Consider the following 21,799-nt stretch of genomic DNA (forward strand, 5'->3'; position numbering starts at 1 on the left):
ACCTAACATGTATGGTTTGTTGGTATGTTTGTGAGTACAGTGAATCCTACGATCCCAGGGGGCGGCCCTTATTTTTTAAAATGGCAATTTTCTATTTATGATTACCCAATGGCACATACTACTAGAAAAGTATATTATTATGAAAATGGTTTATTTACATGAAGCAGGATTTTACATATGAGCTGTTTTATGCAATATCTTTTTATAGAGACCTACATTGTTTGGGGGGTATAGTTTTCCTTTAAGAGAATGTTCCCCTTTTCAGGAGACATTATCAAACGTTGGGACTTCGCTCCAAAGTTAGATGCTGCTATCACCAGGGTAGTGAGAAGAACAACACTTCCTGTGGATGAAGGAGTTTCCCTCTGGGATCCCTTGGAAAGAAGACAAGATATCGCATTAAAAAGGGCATATACATCAGCAGACGCCTCCTGCAAAACGGCGGTAGCTATTACCACAGTAACCAGAGCTAACAAAGTCTGGTTGATATGCTACAAGACATAAAGCTCGCTAATGTATTTGTAGCTGAAGCTTCAATGGATACCGTCAAACTTACAGACAAAAAATTGGCATCATCAATGGCATCATCAGTAGTGGCCAGAAGAGTTTTATGCAGACTCACAGTCTAAGCATAATCTATGCTCCCTTCCATTCAAAGGAAATCTTCTATTTGGGAAAGAATTAGATTTAATTATCTCCAAAGCCTCTGCAGGGAAGTCCTCCTTCCTACCTCAAAATTGGAGGGAAAGAAAGGGCCCAGGCTTTCAAGGCCCAAAAGCAGCAACCACTTTCAGAGAAGCAAAACAATATAATCCAAGATCATTCTCCAAACAATGGAGGCAGAAGAACCAGCCATTCCGTACCAAAAGGGCTGAACCTAAAACAGAGAAAAGACCCTGAAGGTTTGAGAGCCCCTTTGCTCAATATTGGAGGAAGACTTTCATCCCACAGAGCAGAGTGGGTTCGAGAAATCCAGGACAGCTGGGCCTGGATATTATATCCAGAGGATACCGCTTAGAGCTCATATCAAATCCAACAGAAGCCTTCACAACATCAGACAAACGAAGATCAATCAAAAAGATTGTAGCATTACAAAAGATAATCTCAGACCTTCTAGACAAAAGATTCATATTAAGAGTTCCCAAAAATTAACAATATCAAGGGTTATACTCTCATCTTTTCATGAGAAAGAAACCAAATGGAGAATATCAAGTAATTCTAAATCTCAAGCAACTCAACACACATCTCAATATCCCCACATTCAGAATGGAGAATATCAGATCGATTGCACAGTGCTTAAAGGAGAAGGAAAGGCAAAACTTACTTATGGTCCCCTTGTGTGGCCCTTCTATAGTCCTCCTCAATCGCTAGTTTTTTGTTTTTTTTTAATCATTTATATTTTATTTATAAATTGAGCTTGTTCGTTCTTATTGCTTAGGAGGAGACATGTGCCAAATTCCAGACTCCTAATTAACATGTCATTATGCATGCAGAGTAAAGCAGGAAAGTCAGTGTTCCCATCTGCAGCATCTATTTCATCATTATAATTTTAAAACCAATCACGAGTAAGTTAAACTTTACAGTATTACACTGTGCACCAAAATATATTGCGCTCCTGACTCTTGCAGCGCTCCTGACTCTTGCGGCGCTCCTGATCATTCACAGCTCACAGTGTTTCTGCACGCTCCTGCTCCCTCCCCTCTCTGCTAGCCGGCAGCCTCGAGTGATGTTATGGAGACTAGAGGCATGGATTCCAATTAGCTGGTGGGCGGGCTAGACTGGGTCAAGCAGAAGAACATGCAAATAGACCGGAGGCACTGAGGGAAGGGATATTAGAAACTGAGGCAGTGGGGAGAAAATGTTAGTGACGTCACCCAACCTGGAGACTCGGCTTGTGCAGGCAGTACATTTACATGTGAAAGAAAAGAGACAGCCTGGATTCACTCAGTAAGTGATAAAACAGAAAGCCTTTGATTTAAGCCAGCATGTTTATTAACCTTTCATTGTCCTTTAAACCAAGGAGACTGGCTAGCAAAAATAGACCTCAAAGTTGCCTACTTACATATACCAGTATGGCAAAAGCACAGGAAGTTTCACATCCTGAACCAACACTTCCAATACAGAGCTCTGCCTTTTGGACTGTCAACCACACCTCTAATATTCACAAAAGTACTGGCTCCAGTCATAGCAAACCTGAGACTGGAAAACATCCAAATATTCTCATACCTAGACAACATACTGATAAAAGCATAATCCAAAACACTACTAATTCATCAGGTGAAAGTAGTATCAAACTACCTTCAATTTAGGTTGGATTATCAATTGGGAGAAGAGTCACCCATCCCCAACACAAACATTACAATTTTTGGTAACAATCATCAACACAACAAACTTCAACATCAGCCTCCCAATTCACAAGGTCTCAAACCTCCATGATATTTTCTACCTCATCCAATCCCATTCAATCTCAGCAAGAACGTGCCAATAATTTCTAGGGAAGATGGAGCAACGGTGGACTGTGTGAAATGGGCGAGTTCAAGTTCCTAACAAAATGGGATCACAACTACAATCACCCAGAACAGATAATCTCAGACGAGACACTCTCATCCCTATCATGGTGGCTACAGAAGGAATCACTAACAGTCCCAATCAGCCTACATCAAAAGAACTGGATCACAATTACCACAGATGCCAGCAGACAAAGCTGGGGTGCTCGCCTGGAGATCCAAACGATCAGAAATATATGGTCAGCACAGGAATCATGCCACTCCTCCAATTGGAGAGAACTAAAAGCAATCCAATTGAGTCTCCTGAAATTTCAACACCAAATTCTGAACAAGTTCTGATAAAATCAGACAACTCCACTGCTGTCAGATGAGGTGGATGAAATCAGAAAATCTATTGCATCTGACCATGCTTATTTTCACATGGGCAGAAACACACATCAGGGAGTTGAAAGCAGAAAGCATACCGGGAAAGCAGAATGTGCTAGCAGACAGGCTGAGCAGAACTCTACCCCCAGCCGGGGAGTGGGAACTACACCCCAAGGCAGAAAATGGAGAAATGGGGTCCCCTCTCAATAGACCTCATGGCTACCAGAGCAAATAAGAAACTCCCCTTCTATGTGACATGGACAAGAGATCCAGAGGCCATTGCGACAGACACTTTCTCCATACAGTGGAAATTCAAGAGGGCTTACATCTTCCCTCCATTCCTGACCATACCTCGAATTTCTCCAAAAGATCAAGTACGACAAAGCCAAAATAGTGAAGGTGGGGCCTTGGTGGCCAAGGAGACCTTGGTTTTTGCAGGTCCTTCTACTGTCCTCATGCCCACCAATCAGCCTCCCAGCATGGCCAGACCTCTTATCAAGGGGAAAAAGAGCTTTACCCTCACTCAGAAATACTGGGGCTAACTGCTTGGCTCTTGAAAGGCTAAACCTACAATCTTGAATTTTCTTCCTGGAACCATGCCCCCTAGAGCTCGCACCTATCCCCTCTCTCCTGGGGAAACTATATCCAAGAAAATCTCCAGTGGGGATTTATTTGCCCTACCTTCCCGGGAGGGGCTGGGTTCTTCTTCTCGTGGAGAAGGTGGTCTGCGTCCCTGCATTGATTACCCTGGACTTAATAAAATTATGGTTAAGAACCGATATCTTTTGCCTCTGATCACTGAACTATTTGACCAACAGAAAGGGACTAAGATCTTCACTAAGTTGGATCTACGCAGGGCATACAACCTCATCGCATTCATGAAGGGGACGAATGTAAAACAGCATTCAACACTCGGGATGGGCACTATTAATACCTTGTGATGCCCTTTGACCTCTGCAATACCCCGCTGTCTTCCAGGAGTTCATGAACGTCATCTTCCGGGACCTTTGGGGAGATTCATGGTTGTGTACCTCGATAACATCTTAATCTTCTCCAGGGACTTGGAAAGTCATCCCTCCCAGGTAAAAGAGGTACTCTCTCTTCGCCAAGATAGAAAAATGTGTTTTCAAAGTGCCCAAGATCACTTTCCTCGGCTATATCATCTCCCCAGAAGGCTTTGAGATGGATCCTGCCAAAGTCTCCGCGATCCGGGAGTGGCCACTTTCTTTGAGCACCAAGTCTATACAAAGATTCATCGGGTTTACGAATTACTACAGACAGTTCATCAAGGGGTTTTCCTCCCGCAATGCCCCTATCCTTACTCTTATCCGTAAAGGGGGTAAACCTAATGTCAGGATCTACCAACAGTATGTGGTTGGCAGGTAGGAGCCGAAATGCATGGTAACATGGCGACACCATGTTTGGTGTTAGAATAACCAGGAAATGGAAGTGTGCTCAGAATGAAGTTTAATGGTAAACTATAAACAATTGGTGCTGGTGAAACGGAAGACAAATAATAAGAAGTAAAATGAGAACTATAACAAACCAAAGGTTGGGGCAAGCTGATGCAAGTCCGTGTACACAGGCAAGAGTTCATAGGCGGGCGGCAGGCGATACAAGTCCTAGGAACAGGCAAGAGATCAGTGGCAGGCGGCAAACAATGCAAGTCCGTGAAACAGGCGAAGGGTCAAACCAGGAGATCAGATCAAGGATGTAGCAGGTACAAGGAATAAACAGGTCAAGTCAGGAATCAGGGACTGGATAATTTCAGGAACACTGGCACAAGGCGACTAGAACACAGAAATAAATCAATGATCCAGCAATGGCTGGCAGAAAGGTAATGGCTTATATAGAGCCTTGATGATAAGATCACCGACACCTGGCTTCAATGAGATTAGGGGTGGAGACATGGAATAGCAGTAATCTACACTGACAGTTCGAGGTGTGAGCTCCAACTGCCTCCAGTGGCTCAGCATGAGAATGCACTGTCCAGTCAACCTGCAGACCAGGGATTCAATCCCCAATAGTCCTGACATTACCCCCCCTTCAAGTATCACCCTCCGGGTGATACTAAAGTCAAAAAAATTTTTAACAGGGAGAAAACCGCCAAGATCAGGAGTCGGGGTAGAGAAGCTGCCAGGGACAGGAACCAACACTGAAGTACTACCTGGAGCCACATCTGGAACCGGAGAACCACCAGGATCAGGAGTGCCACTAAACTCAAGAGCCCATGCAGGCAAGTCACCAGGGTTGAGGGCCAGAACTGAAGAGTTGCCAAGGACAGAGGTTGAAGAGCTGCCAGTGTCAGAAACCAGATCGGAGGAGTCTAGAGTCAAAACGGAAACATTGCTATAGTTTTGAGTCAATACAGAAACCTTGGCTGAGTCAGAAGCCAGGACAGGAACCTTGGCTGGGTCAGAAACTAAATCGGTGGAGTCGCCAGGGTCAGAAACCGGATCAGAGGAGTCGCCAGGGTCAGGAGCCAGATCAGAGGAATCGCCAGGGTCAGGAGCCAGATCAGAGGAGTCGCCAGGGTCAGGAGCCACATCGGAGGAGTCGTCAGGGTCAGGAGTCAGATTAGAGGAGTCGCCAGGGTCGGAAGTCAGATCAGAGGAGTCGCCAGGGTCAGGAGCCACATCGGAGGAGTCGCCAGGGTCAGGAGCCAGATTAGAGGAGTCAGCCAAGGCACCCATTACAGGTGGCGGACCAGCAGAGGCACCCATTACAGGTGGCGGACCAGCAGAGGCACCCATTACAGGTGGCGGACCAGCAGAGGCACCCATTACAGGTGGCGGACCAGCAGAGGCACCCATTACAGGTGGCGGACCAGCAGAGGCACCCATTACAGGTGGCGGACCAGCAGAGGCACCCATTACAGGTGGCGGACCAGTAGAGGCACCCATTACAGGTGGCGGACCAGCAAAGGCACCCATTACAGGTGGCGGACCAGCAAAGGCACCCATTACAGGTGGCGGACCAGCAGAGGCACCCATTACAGATGATGGCTTGCCCAGGACAACAGAAAGACCATCATGAACAGCAACAAGACTGGTAGACTCTGGAGCACCAGAACTATCAGATCTCGTAGTAGGTACGACAGGTCTAGAAATGGATTTGTCCTTGGGCCCAGAGGCCACAGTACACAGGTCCTCACAGACTGAAGCCGGCAAGGCTGCTGGCTCGGAGGCTGGAAGCGGTAAGGCTGCTGGCTCAGAGGCTGGAAGCGGCAAGGCTGCTGGCTCGGAGGCTGGAAGCGGCAAGGCTGCTGGCTCGGAGGCTGGAAGCGGCAAGGCTGCTGGCTCGGAGGCTGGAAGCTGAAGTACTGGCACAGGAGCTGCAGACGGAACCACTGGCACTGGAGCTGCAGACGGGACCACTGGCACAGGAGCTGCAGACGGGACCACTGGCACAGGAGCTGCAGACGGGACCACTGGCACAGGAGCTGCAGACGGGACCACTGGCACAGGAGCTGCAGACGGGACCACTGGCACAGGAGCTGCAGACGGGACCACTGGCACAGGAGCTGCAGACGGGACCACTGGCACAGGAGCTACAGACGGGACCACTGGCACAGGAACCAGGAGTGGCTGGGAAGTCGGCATAGAAGCAGGAGACTGGACCGCTGGTACTGGAGCCTGAGACTGGACTGCGGGCACACAGGCTGGAACAGGCTGGACGAGAGCAGGTAGAGGCCCAATTCGTGGGAAAGCTGGGGAAGGACCAAGCCGCCGGACCGGAACCAGAAAAATCTGTTGAATATCAGCTGGCCCTGGAGCAGGAACTGAAGGTTGAACAGTGGGCCTAGGGGCAGGAGGCACAGGTATTGATGGTAACTGGGTGATTGAACGGCCCTTGAACTTAGTAGTAAATGCAGTTTGTATTTCATCCCCATCTGAGTCCAGATCTTCCCATTCTTCATCAGAAATATTTTCTAAATTGCCTCCATCAGAGAAAACATCAGAACAGGAGGATTGCAAAGTAATTTCAGATGTAGAAAAAGTTGGAAATGAAGAAGTTGAGGAGGCAATTGTAGTAGATTTGAAAATATCAGGCGATACTGGCCAGAGATCCCCTGTAGAATATGCCTTTAACAAAGTGAGAAACAGAATGGGATCCTGCAGAAAAAAAGCCTCTTCATCTATGCAAGACTCAGCCCACTCTAAGACTTTACCTCCCAAAAGAAATAATATAATTAGCCTGCTTTTCATGCACTCAGGTGCTTGCTTGAAAAAAGAGACAGTCGCAAACATTTTACATACAAGAAGAAATTCATCAAACGTGTCCTTTTCCCCTTCATACTTTTTCACTGAGGCAAGCCACTTGGCAGAGAGTTGTAGTTCAGCAGTATCTGAAACAGCACAGCAGTTACCATCAGGCTCCTTGTAATTAGGCTGGATCATTCTGTCAGGATCTACCAACAGTGTGTGGTTGGCAGGTAGGAGCCGAAATGCATGGTAACATGGCGACACCATGTTTGGTGTTAGAATAACCAGGAAATGGAAGTGTGCTCAGAATGAAGTTTAATGGTAAACTATAAACAATTGGTGCTGGTGAAACGGAAGACAAATAATAAGAAGTAAAATGAGAACTATAACAAACCAAAGGTTGGGGCAGGCTGATGCAAGTCCGTGTACACAGGCAAGAGTTCATAGGCGGGCGGCAGGCGATACAAGTCCTAGGAACAGGCAAGAGATCAGTGGCAGGCGGCAAACAATGCAAGTCCGTGAAACAGGCGAAGGGTCAAACCAGGAGATCAGATCAAGGATGTAGCAGGTACAAGGAATAAACAGGTCAGAGGAACAAGCAGGACAAGTCAGGAATCAGGGACTGGGTAATTTCAGGAACACTGGCACAAGGCGACTAGAACACAGAAATAAATCAATGATCCAGCAATGGCTGGCAGAAAGGTAATGGCTTATATAGAGCCTTGATGATAAGATCACCGACACCTGGCTTCAATGAGATTAGGGGTGGAGACATGGAATAGCAGTAATCTACACTGACAGTTCGAGGTGTGAGCTCCAACTGCCTCCAGTGGCTCAGCATGAGAATGCACTGTCCAGTCAACCTGCAGACCAGGGATTCAATCCCCAATAGTCCTGACACCTAACTCATGGCCTTCTTCAGCTATAGAAGCATTCCAAGTCCCTGAAGGATGCTTTCACCTCTGTCCTCTGACATTGTGATCCTGAGTTGCCGTTTTTCATTGAGGTGGACGCTTCCAAGGTTGGAGCCGGTGCTATTCTTTCCCAAAGACATTCTGCTGATTGGAAATTACATGTGCATACTTCTCCAAAAAATTCTCTCCAGCAGAGCAGAATTATGACGTTGGAAATCGTGAACTTCTGGCAGTAAAGCTAGCTCTCGAAGAGTGGCATCACCTCCTAAAAGGGTCCTCGATCCCGTTCACTATTTATACTGACCATAAAAACCTAGAATTTATTCAAACCCTTAAAAGACTGAATCCCCGACAGGCAAGATGGGCCCTCTTCTTTTCCCGATTCAACTTTGTCTTGACCTACTGTCCTGGTTCCAAGAATTGGAAAGCAGATGCATTATCTCACAGCATTACTCCAGTGGACCATCTCCCCGTAAATCAAGATCCTATTATACCTCCCACCAAGATTATTGCTTCCTTTTTTCTTCAGTTTGCTGAGCAAATCCTGTCTCTTCAGTCTTCTGCTCCTGCTGATACACCTATTGGGATGGCGTTTATGCCCTCTGAGCTTCGTCTGCCTATTATACAACAGACTCGTTGTTCTAAGCAGGCTGGACACCAGGTCCAGAAAAGACTCTACAACTTTTATGACATCTAGTCTGGTGGCCAACTATTGGCAAAGATATCAAGGACTTTGTCACTGCTTGAACGATTTGTTGCACTTCCAAGGCTAACCATACTCGACCCAGCAGTCTTTTACAACCTCTACCCATTCCCTCTCGTCCATGGAGATCGCTTCAGCAAAATGGCACACTTCATTCCTCTGCGGAAACTTCCCTCAGCGGTAGAACTATCCCAGCTCTTCATCCAATTTATTTTTCGGTTGCATGGCTTCCCGGCTGAGAGAGTCTCTGACAGGGGATCTCAATTCACAGCTAAGTTCTGGCTTTTCTTATGTAAAGACTTGGGTATCACTCTTCAGTTCTCTTCTGCCTACCATCCCGAAACCAATGGGGCAGTGGAGCGGGTGAATCAAGCATTAGAGCAATTCCTGAGGAATCACATTTCCCTCTGTCAAGATGATTGGTCTGATCTCCTCCCGTGGGCGGAATTCGCTCGTAATAATGCATGCCACACTTTCACTTTAAGGTCTCTGTTTATGACAGTGTTCGGACAGCATCCTCAAGCTTTTCCACAAGACTTTGTCGACGGTCATGCAGCTCATATGTCTGCTATTTGGGCCGCGACTAAAGTGAATTTGGAGAAAAGTGCTCTGGTGCATAAGACTTTCGCTGATCGCAGACGGAGATCCTCCCCTCCATACAAGGTCGGAGACAAGGTGTGGTTGTCCACTAGGAACATTCGTTTGAAGATTCCTTCTCCCAAGTTGGGTCCAAGGTTTGTTGGCCCTTTCCCCATTTCAGAGATGGTTAATCCTGTGGCGATCCAACTATCACTTCCCCCTGAGATGCGAATACCTAATGTGCTTCATGTCTCCGTGGTGAAACCAGCAATTTCCAATAGCTTTCCTTCTGGTCAGTCTCCTCCTCCAGCTAGCTCCATGGATGGTCAACAGTATGAAGTGGAAAAGATCTTAGATTCCAGACTTTCCAGGGGTTCTCTCCAGTTCCTCATCAAGTGGAAAGTCTTTGGTCCTGAAGAATGCTCTTGGGAGAAACGCTCTGATGTACATGCTCCTCATAGTAACATAGTAAGTAAGGTTGAAAAAAGACACACGTCCATCATGTTCAACCGTTTTTTTTTAATCTGCCTAACTGCCAGGTGATCCAGAGGAAGGCAAAAAAAACCCATCTGAAGCCTCACCAATTTGCCTCAGAGGGGGAAAAAATTCCTTCCTGACTCCAAAATTGCAATCGGACTTGTCCCTGGATCAACTTGTACTATGAGCTATCTCCCATAACCCTGTATTCCCTCACTTGCTAAAAAGCTATCCAACCCCTTCATGTATCAGCCTGTACAACTGATTCAGGGAGAGAATTCCACATCTTCACAGCTCTCACTGTAAAAAAAAAAAACCCTTCCGAATATTTAGGTGGAACCTCTTTTCTTCTAATTGGAATGGGTGACCTTGTGTCAGCTGGAAAGACCTACTGGTAAAGCATTAGAGATTATTAGAATATAATTAGAGATTATTATATGATCCCCTTATATATTTATGCATAGTTATCATATCACCCCTTAAGCGCCTCTTCTCCAGCATGAACATCCCCAATTTGGCAAGTCTTTCCTCATAGCTAAGATTTTTCATACCTTTCACCAGCTTAGTTGCCCTTCTCTGTACCCTCTCTAATACAATAATGCCCTGTTTGAGTGATGGAGACCAAAACTGTACGGCATATCCTCGATTGAGAAGAGAATTTTACAATCAGTTTTCCCAGAAGCCAAGGCTTGGTGGTCCAGTGGCCCCCTGGACTTTTGACCCTGCCTGAACTTTGACATTGATACATTTTGCCTGCCTTTTGACTTTCTGCCTGGATTTCAACTTCGCTTCATTCCTGAAACATTGACTGTACCTTGAACTTGGACTTTAACCCTAAAGCTTCCTCCTTGGTTCTGACTACTCCCGCTGGGAGCCAATAGGCCCCCCTGACACCTGGTTACTGAGACTGTGTACAAATACAGGCTTGAACTGGTAGTTAGGGGGGACTTGGACAAATCTTATATTTTAAAACTTTTAAGCTCTAATAAACTGGGTAGGTACATGGGCCACAGAAAATTTTTAGGGTGGGGCAAGTAGCTAAAAGCATCACAAGCAAAATGTCAACAAATATTTTCATGGCAAAGACACAAATCTAGGAATGGAATTGTTAATACACTTCAACGAGAGAACAATAGGTCAGCTAACATTTTAAATAGCCTGATGGTGAAAAAAATGCAGTGCAGAGAAAATAATGAGTCATAACTCTGAGCCAATGTGGCCATCTTTATCCACTTTACAAGCAAATCATGCCTTGGGCACACACATATTTGCAGGTGAATCAGTGCACAGGGGGGAGCAGGGGGTGCAACTGGGCTAGGCCCGCCCCCCGGCAGATCGCGCGCGCTGCAGCCGGCTGGACTCGGCTGCAGCCGCAGAGAAAAATCACACGAACGAGGGTGGGGGCGGGCCCGGCTGCACAGCCCGCACCAGGGCCCGCCCTCACCTAGTTCGGTTACTGTCCGTGCATCCGGGGCTAGATTTCAGCGGCCGGCTCCGCCCCTACCAACTTGCCGCCCTTACCAACTTGCCACCCTAAGCGCAGGCCTTTGTGGCCTACCACAAATCCGGGCCTGAGTGCATCAGATGCAATGGTCAGTAACCATAGTTTTTCTTACTTACTTGCACAAGTGACTAACTAATGAGAAACAACTGATCTGCTGGAACCCACTCACTTTTGCCTCTTCATTGACAGGCACAGTTTGGCCTGATTGCATACACACAAAGCAGATTTTGGATTGAATGCATTTGTGCTGAAACCCATTCTGTGTATATTTACCCAGGCTGAAACAGTGCCCTCTCATTGCACAGACATCAGTAAGTGGGTTGAAGCCTATAAACTAGGGATGCACCGAATCCACTTTTTTGGATTCGGCTGAACCCCTGAATCCTTCGTGAAAGATTAGACCGAATCCGAACCCTCATTTGCATATGCAAATCAGCAGGGGGAGAGAAAAATAGAGCCACACACTTCCTTCCATGTTTTTTGACGAAAAGTCACATGATTTTAAGGATTCAGATTTGGTTCGGCCAGGCTCAAGGATTTGGCCGAATCCTGCTGAAAATGGCTGAATCCTGGCCGAATACCGAACCGAATCCTGGATTCGGTGCATCCCTACTATAAAAATCATGTGTGGCACTAGCATGAGATGGACACGCATGTGAAAAGAAAACCTGCATTACCCTTTACACACTTGTGGTGCTGGGAGCTCCAGTAGTGGTGCAGGCCCAGGCAGTGGGTGATGTTTTTGTTTGAGAAGGTTAATTACAGCTATAAACTCAATTACTTATTTCATAGTGAAATGACACTTCATGCAAGCACATACAGTGCAGTGCCAATCTGATACGTAATGCCCCAGAATAGATTTTCAGTGCCAATGTCATGTAAATTGTCTCCATATGGTAATAGGGCCAGCTCTGTGTATAATAGACCCAAATACCTCATAGTGTAAACATGGTCTGAATTCAATAAAGAATCCCCCAGAACACAGTGCAGAATAATTTTTATAACAAACCAGAAAACACACCAGAATTAATATAGTGCCAATAACAATGGTGCCAGTTCCATTAATAATGCCCCATGAAGACAAGGCTGGATAGATACACAGTGCCAGTTGTAAAGCTGATAGCTCAGATCACGTGAGAGAATAAATAGGGTGCGGGTCCTGCCAGCAGTGTACATGGGCTTTACTCAATCAGGGACTCCGGCAGATGCACACACACTCATACACACACATATATAGGCTTCTAATCTACAGTATGATTTTTTCCTATGGACCCCAGCTGTAAATTATATCCTTATAAATGGCGCATTTCAGTACACGCCTAAATACACGCCGTTTATTTAGGAAAGCACTTCTGCTGCTGCTGTCTCACTGCACTTCTTCCTCCACTCTTGCCCCCTGACTGCCAGGCTCAGATCTTACATAGCACACACAGCACGGGACGCTTCAGTCTCATGTCTCCCTTCCCCCCACCCCGCTTATCCATGTCTGCTCCGTCTATGTCCCTCATCCTATGATGCCTTACCGCTCTCCCTTTACACTTCGCATTATCTCTCTCACACCCCCTGTTTCAAGTTTCACTACCTGCCTCTCCATTCTCACTCTTTCTAGGCCCCCTCTCCCCCTCACATGGTCGCTCTCTGTTCTTGCCCCCCCCTCCTTTCCACCGTCCCTCCCAGTTTTTGCATAACCTCTCAACTCTTGCATCCCCCTCCCACCTTCTATCTCCAGTCCTGCTTTTCACACCTGCCTGATTTATTTCTGGGCCATGGTTTCCATATATTGTTTGGGCAGGCCCATTAGTGAGCCACAGCTGAAAAACTGCTGACTAGGTCTGAAAATTGGCAGCTTAAATCTGCTATGGTATGGCTTTCTTTAGTTCTAGACGTGCACGTTTAGAGACGTGCAACCAAACTGGTTAGAGGGATGGAAGACTTAAATTATGATTGTAGACTGTTAACGGTTTTGGGTTGTTTTCTCTGTAAGAAAGACGCTTGTGAGGGCACATGATTACTCTTTACAAGTGCATTAGAGGACATTCTAGTCGAATAGCAGAGGACCTTTTTACCCATAAAGAGGATCACCGCACTAGAGGCCATCCCTGAAGGTGCGTAGCAGCGTAGGTGGTTCTTCACAGTGATGTGGAATACCCTTCCAGGTGTTGTTGTGATGGCTAATTCTGTTAAAGTGGACCTGTCACATACACATAAAAAATTGTATAAACTGTATAACAAAAGTTATTAAATATGGAACCCATATTGTTTTTTTCATTAGGTGTTTAAATATCTGAGCTGTCAATCAAATATTACCTGCCCCGCCTCTATGCCTGAGGCATAGAGGTGGGGCAGTCAATTACTTTCACTTTCCTTTTAGCACTTCCTACATGTCGCTGCTCTCCCCACATTTCCCCTCCCTCCTTACACTCTTATTGTGTATGGGCATCAGGCCCCCCCCCATTCTGGCGCACAAGATTTTTGGGTGATACACAACAACAGTGTCCACAAAATGGCTCCTGCCTGTGTGCTGTGATTGTGTAATTACAAGACTGAAGGAATCAAAATTTAAATAATAAATGTAGTGTAAGTAAGTTTTATTATGTTCAACTAACATGATAAAAAAAGATTTGGAATTATTTCTTAGGGTGACAGGTCCCCTTTAATGCTTTTAAGAGTGGCTTGGAGGCTTGGATGATTTCTTGACAAGCTCAAGCATAATATCTGAGTCTATTGTAATATTAAAATCTGTGTGTATGTGTGTATATATATATATATATAGTGAATAAAGTACCCCCTCTTGTAAAATATAAGGATATTATAAGTTACCGAGGAGTTTCATGACCATATAAAAACATGAGGCCGAAGGCCGAGTGTTTTTATACAGGTCATGGAACTCCGAGGTAACTTCTAATATCCTCATATTTTGCAACTGGGGGTACTTTATTTATTATAATACACAAATTTCAATGAGTCATGTGACTGAAATGACATCAGAACTCACCGTTTATAACTGATGACATCAGAACTCACCGTTTATAAGGATATAATTTACAGGATATTCATGGCTTTTGTGTATTATATATATATATATATATATATATCAGTATATATAATTTATATGAGAGATGAAGGAGTCAGTGTATGTATGGATGCTGGGTTTCATTTGGAGGGGTTGACCGATATAATTATGTAACTACATATTTATGTATAACTTTGATTGTAAAGCACTCTTAAGGAGCCACGGCTCTGTACAATGCACAAAATACAATTTAGAAAAGTACACACCGGGAGTACAAGTCCAATAATGAATACAATAAATACACAGTACACAGAACTTATATAATGACACAGATTTTAAGTGCTATGTGGTAAGCGACATAGTAGGAAAGAAGTCCCTGCCCAGTAGTACAATCCCGCGCAATCACACAATTTCTGTAAATACTGTTTTGTGTAAAATTCTTGCCTGGCTTGTACAGATTTTGGGTATGAATTGGTCTATGATATTATGGGTCTTTATACAGCTTGAGCTTAATATGACCCAGTTCTGTTTTGGAGATATAACACACATATATTGTAGGTTAGACATTGTGGACTGCTCAGGGTTTCTTTGGCTACTTTTTAGTGTCAGATGCAGTGCATAAAATGCTTGATTCATAATTGACAAGAATTCATTTTATGATAATGAGTTTACATTTGTGTTTATTTATCATTTTTATTTTTGTACAGTATTAGGAATAACTGTAATCAGTAAACATTCAATAATTTAACTTGATAATAAGTGGTGTAGTAGTTTGAAGGTCTCTGCTAAGTGTGCGTGTGTTTTTAACTTGACAGCTTTTAGGTACGAAGCCACTTGGATTTGTGTTTTAAATGCGTCATGACTCAGGATTAACTGAAGAAACTGTGTTATCTAAAGTCATTTTAACTCATTTAATGCATTTAACCTTTTCATTAACATACCAAAGCACCATTGTTCATAATGGTGAACACTTTAATTAGATGTGATGCTGTGACGCAATTTTCTGTGTTAACTTGGATAAGTGGGTTTAGTTATTCTGTGTCAACACACAAACCAAAGTGGCTTCATCTGTATGTATGACCTGCATAGGGTAAAGTTTATTTTAGCATGGTCCAAAATGGTTCTGGGCATAAAGTGAAACAGTAAACTGGGCACCCAAGGCAATTTAACCAATTTAACCTGCTCTGATTTAAAAAATGACATTTGAAATGGCTGAAATGACTTTGGGACATTAATTTCAATGTGTATTACAAATGGAGGCGTTCTTACGTACAACAGAATTTACTGCACAAACATAAACTAATAGCCTTGCTTAGTTTAAAGAAAAGTGATTTCCATTAAAGGGCACCTATCACAGCCAATATCAAACACATATTAACAATCTGACCAGTACAACCTAAACATGTTTAATCAAACTACATGTAGTTTTTTGGGAAAAAAAACGCAGGTTTTAAAAAAAAACCTTACTTTGTCAAATGGGTTCTTTCGCTGAGGGAGTCCATATAGTGACTATAACAGTGACTATAACATACAAAGTTCCAGAGCATGCTCAGATTGTAGCACTGGCCCGAGTATTCTACCCAGAATGCCTTGTTTTCGTAAACTACTCCACTAGAAGAATCACAAGATTTCCCTATATTGTCCCCTGCTGGTGATGTCATTATGCAAATGAATGGCACACACTAACTTCCAGACAGAGGGCAGCACTACTGAACAGCAGCTAACAGACGTTGGGTTGTTAGCAACCAAGGAATTTCAACTGAGCATGTGTGAGATTTCAGAGCTGTGAAGATATAGGTAGGAGGAGCCAGTGAATTCCAAGATGCCTGCCTCAGCTAGAACTGCATCGGAGATAGGGGAGATTTTGCAGAAGGTATAGTGAGCTGATGATTTACATTCTACAAATAATTCTAACTGTTTTAAAAATCTCACTTTCACATAGGGGCAGATTTACTAAAGGTCAAAGTGAATTTTCGAAGTTGAAAACTTCAAATTTTGAACTGTTTTGTTGGGTACTTCGACCATCGAATAGGCCTAAATTCGACATTGAGTCGAAAAAGTTTGACTTCGACACTTCGCCATCTTAAACCTGACGAATTGCTAGCCTATGGGGACCGGACCTCCTACAACCCATAGCCAACATTTGGCTAAGTCTTTATAAGTCGAAGGAAAATCGTTTGATCGATCGATTAAATCGTTCGAAGCATTCGATTCGAAGGATTTCATTGTGCGATCAAACGATTTTCGTTCGACCGAATTTGGCCAAATTCAATTAAAAAATCTTTGACTTCGACATTCGAAGTCCAAGTAAACCAATTTGATGGTCGATTTTCAAAGTATTTTCCACTTCGAAATTCGACCCTTGATAAATCTTTACTTGGTAAAAAGAAGAATAAGTGGCCAAATCTGCTTCTGTATAGGCAGCAATCCTTGAAGACAGTTAAGATGAGCTAAATGCATGCTTCCGTATTGCAGAATATTTTAATAAATAGGGGAGAAACAGGGCTGCATTTAGTCATTTTGGGAGCAGAGAGTCATGGGCGATAAACATGGGCCACTATTAAACAGTTCTGCTTTTCACTTACTGACATCACCAGGTTATGCTAATGAGAGAGAACCAGTGGCTGTCCTAATTCTGCTAGATGTCCAGGAGAGGAAGTAAGAGAAAGGGGCAGGATCCAAAACATATTCTAAAAACTGTACTACCTTAACTTGATTTTTATAACATGTATAATCCCATGAATTCAGAGTAAAAAATCAAGATATATGTCCTCTTGTCATGTATACTAATCTATTATTATGACATCTTCTTCCAGAAGCTTATAAGAAGCCCACCTTCAAGTTGTTGGTATCAGAGTAGCAGCTTCACATGGGAATCTGCAAGATGGATGAATTCAAAAGATTGTATGTGTGTATGTGTCAAGAGAGGGGTTCCGAGCCTCAAGAATCTGTGCTCGGGCAGTTAAAGGAAATTAACAAATCGGCAAAAAGAGGGCACCTTGACCTCTCTACAAAGAGCATATCCCAGGATTCATGCCAGGTCCTTGGGATCCTCCTGCAGAATGATGTAACATTCACTCAGGTGCTCCTCAGTGACTGCATGATCAGTGAGGATGGTAAGTATCTGACTATCTTAAAGCAAATATAAACATCCAACACTCCAGAGGTCCTTTCCTCTAAGTGTTCATTCCAAGTAACTGGTGTAGTTTATAGGCAAATCCCTGTACATTTTCCAGGGGCATAATGCATAGAGTGTAGAGCATTTTCAGTCCAAGTGGAACTGGTAAAGCAGGGCAAAATTAAGTTGACCTTTGCATCTAAGGTTAAAGAAGTCATTTGACACATTTGGGTGTTATAATTTCCACAGTTAATTCATAGGGTTATCAAACCTTCAAGGTGCTGGGATGGGCCAGTGCAGGGAATGTGAAGCTATGGGTCCAACTGTATTATATGTCTATACAGTGTTACTTTGTACCTGCACTCACAGTCTCTGGAAGTACCATCGGCTGAACTATTGTAGAACTATTGTCCTGCTGGGTTAGTGGGGCATTTTTACAGCGAGTGGCTTGAATCTAGACATACCTTCAGCAGTCTGAGCAGCAATCTAACTGTGCCTCAGAAACTCCATTTGGGATATTTAGACCAAAAGTATGCATTTGCATCTAAAACATTTGTTTATTATGGCATTCTGAAAACAAACTCTCGTTGGAAGATAGATCATTTGTATCACTAACTTAAAGGGCATGTAAAGGCAAATATAAATAAAACTGTTTTTACTTTCTTTAATGAAAAAAAAACCTATGTCCAATATACTTCAATTAAAAAATATGTACCGTTTTTATAAGAAACCTGACTGTATGCAGTGAAATTCTCCCTTCATTTACTGCTGTGGATTGGAATTGACAGACAGTCCCTAACTGCTCTGCAGGCAAACAATCATACTTTTAGCCAGCAGGAGAACCCGCCTTCCCAGCCAGCACAACTCAAGCAGCTTTGTTTGTTTCCCTGTAGAGCAGTCGGCGACTGTGTAGAGATTTGTGTTGGATTTTATTTTTGCCTTTACATACCCTTTACTGTTTCCAACTCCAGCTACAGGGACAAAGATTATGGAGCCAGATTTCAACAGATAAACTGGGATTCTATTTGGATGATTATTTTACTGCAGCCACTGGTCCTGCAGAGTTTGAGAAAGTTTGTATTAAACAATACAAAAACTATAATCCACATTAGATACATGACAACACAGGACCCAGTGCAGTCTGTATATTCGGATTATTAATCAATCTTGCTGTATTGGCTTTTGGCAGATATTATTTGACTTGTGCTGTTTTGATAATTTATGATGATTCCTAAGCAGCCCAGACCACACTGAGCATGTGCGTAATCTTGGTCTTGCAAAGATGTTTAACAAAGTTACAACTGTGGCCAACTTTGAAAGCATAAATCATTTGTTTAATTAGGCTAGTAGTGCAGTAAGTTCATGTTTATGTTTCATATACAAATTACAGCATTTCTAGCCTTGTTCTATTTTAGACTGTACTTTTAAGAGCAAATTCTAGCAGATGTGAACACACATTTCATTTACCACTGTAGAATGGAATGTGTTTTTATAGGATAAATATTGTTTCTGTGATTTGTCTGGTGAGCTCTCAGTCAAATCTTCTTCTTGGCTATTGGAAAGTATGCAATAATGAAATAGAAATTACGTAACACTGGAGTAGTACAGAAACAATAACTCCTATGAAGGAGGCTTGTGAAGGGGTAATGTCTTCATTTGTTGGTTTGAACAATATGAACCCTAGTAATGCACTAATCTCCACTCAAGAATGGAATATGATTTTATGGCCATCAGTATTGATTTTGTGATGTGTCTTGCTCTCAGTCCAAGCGTTTTTTTCTTTAACATTACAGCTATATGAGAGGCCCATTTGTAAAAAGTTCAGGTACAAATAGATTAGTGAAATAAAAACTCATTAAAGGAAAACTATATCCCCAAAATGCACACTTAAGCAACAGATAGTTCATATTATATTAAGTGGCATATTAAAGAATCTTACCAAACTGGAATATATATTTAAGTAAATATTGCCCTTTTACATCTCTTGCCTTGAGCCACCATTTCGTGATGGTGTCTGTGCTGTCTCAGAGATCACCTGACCAGAAATACTTCAACTCTAACTGTAAAAGGAGGAAGCGTGGAAGCAAAAGACACAACTCTGTCTGTTAATTGGCTCATGTGACCTAAAATGTATGGTTTGGTGGTATGTTTGTGAGTACAGTGAATCCTACGATCCCAGGGGGCGGCCCTTATTTTTTAAAATGGCAATTTTCTATTTATGGCACACACTAATAGAAAAGTATATTATTATGATAATGGTTTATTTACATGAAGCAGGATTTTACATATGAGCTGTTTTATGCAATATCTTTTTATAGAGACCTACATTGTTTGGGGGGTATAGTTTTCCTTTAATGAGAAGCATCTCAATACTACTATTTCTATCCATGCTTCTGCTATTTTGAGATTGTACTTCCATATCAAGATAAGGGATAGGGATATACCCATTCTTGCATATCCTGACAGCACACAAAAATAAGCCATATTTGGAAAATATTTGTTACTTGAAAACAGGTGGTACTAATATGATACTGTAAAAAAACTGCAACATTAGAGTATCCCCTTTAATCCTAAGATCACTGTACCAATGTTCTATTTTGTGTTGCAGGTTTGAAAGCCCTTCTTCAGGGCTTGCACTCCAATTCAGTAATAAAGCACTTGGACCTAAAGGTGAGTATCAGTCATGTCCCCTCTTGGCAGCAGTTTTTTATATGTAGATGAAAATCTGACATTTCTGTCTGCACAGGGTAACAACCTGCGAGCTGAGGGAAGCGAGGCTTTGGGAAAGTTTCTGAGACACACAGCTTCTCTGACAAGGTTTGTGAATGTGTGAAGTAGCCAGATGTCCAGTTTGCTGTCTTTATCTTTTCTGCTTCACTTTCATTTTAGAATATCATGTTCCTATTAAAACACTTTAGAAAGCAATCATTGTCATGTGAAAAAAGGTTCCTTTTAAAAAATAAATTACATCTTTTAAAAGGATATTGTGAGAGTACCTGGTGGTCTAGTGGTGCGACGGTGGTGCCAGCTGCTGCCTCTCCTTTCTCACCAATGCACAATAGACACACGCTCTCGCTGCTTCTGGGAGTTCTGACATCATTGCGCTCAACACAAAATTCAAATATTTAAAGGGCCAGCTGCCAATTGTTCTTTGCCCAATGTAGGTCTATTTCTATAGTTCCTGGGGTGTTTATATTGTCTTATCTTTGTCCTTGACCCTTGCCTGTACCTGACTTTGCTGTTCTGCTGCCTATACTGACCCCTGCCTGTTACTGACCATTCTTTGGATCCTGATTTTGTACCACACTACTCTTTGGTGTTGACTACGACATGTGACCTCGACTACACTTCTGCTTCCTGTTTGGTATTGACCTGGCTTGTTCGATGACTATGCTACCTGCTCCCTTCTGTAAATGTTCAGTTTCCTTGCCTGCCCAGAACTCTCTCCTTGGTCCTCTCATGTTAAGACCTGGTGGCTTCCAAGTAGTGGAGGGCTCCTCCCGAAGCGAAAAGGGGTTGTTATAGGCAGAAGAGTGAGCCGGGACCTTGGTGTTAGTTCTGGGTTTGGGATACTCTACATACCAGCTATATGAATGTTCTACAGCATTTGAATCTGCCCTTAAGGAACAAGAAATTAAAGTTTTATCTTCTCCTCAGTCTTACTTTAGAATGGAATAATTTGGGGACTTGGGAGAATGGATTTTCTTTCTTCAGTGATGGACTTGCCTCAAACCAAACTTTGAAGAAACTTGATCTCCGAAACAACCAGATAAACCACAAAGGGGCAGAAGAGCTGTCTATGGCATTAAAGCACAATTCTACATTACAAGAGTTAGGTATGATTTGCAAAGACTTTGTATGTATGTGTTTATATATATATATATATATATATATATATATGTGTGTGTGTATGTATGTATATATATATATATATATATATATATATATATATATATATATATATATATATATATATATATATATATATATATATATATATATATATATATATATATATAATTTACCACAGTACCCCAACATATAGCCCCCTGGGAAAACCTGTTTTGCACAACTGAACTGTAACTCTAATTAAAAAAGACACTTTTAGTTACAAAGTTTGTGCAAAGTATGCATAAGCTGACGCGCCCCATCAAGACATTAAAAGTTACCTATAGGTCACGTTGATCATTTTTTGCGGAGAGGTCTGTAAAATGTTTAGTTGACCTGACTTTTGCCAACCTGACTGACCCATCTCAGCCTGTCAGTTAAAGTTTCTAATGCTAATTGACTCCTGCTGCACAAATATGGCAGCCCCCTCATAGATGAGCATAGGGAGTCAGATGGGTAATGTAAAAGCTTTGAGCAAATACTTTATGGCAAAATTATAAGTAGCAAACAAAGCCAATACTATGA

At 42.9% G+C, this 21,799-nt stretch overlaps 1 protein-coding gene across 5 annotated transcripts in view; it reads left to right on the forward strand.

Annotated features, from left to right (window-relative positions):
* Nucleotides 1–21,799, forward strand: part of lrrc45.L (leucine rich repeat containing 45 L homeolog) — a 78,997-nt gene that overhangs the window by 8,278 nt on the left and 48,920 nt on the right. For all 5 annotated transcript variants that reach the window (XR_005964143.1, XR_005964144.1, XM_041576952.1 and 2 more), the window contains 4 exons: nt 17,085–17,384; nt 19,995–20,056; nt 20,133–20,203; nt 21,044–21,222. Coding sequence is in view for 3 of the 5 variants with exons in the window: in XM_041576952.1 (XP_041432886.1) it covers nt 17,138–17,384; nt 19,995–20,056; nt 20,133–20,203; nt 21,044–21,222 (559 nt within the window). In the remaining 2 variants the exon portion in view is untranslated. The remainder of the gene's footprint in view (nt 1–17,084; nt 17,385–19,994; nt 20,057–20,132; nt 20,204–21,043; nt 21,223–21,799) is intronic.

This window comes from Xenopus laevis, chromosome 9_10L (genome assembly GCF_017654675.1).
Source record: "Xenopus laevis strain J_2021 chromosome 9_10L, Xenopus_laevis_v10.1, whole genome shotgun sequence".
NCBI lineage: Eukaryota > Metazoa > Chordata > Amphibia > Anura > Pipidae > Xenopus > Xenopus laevis.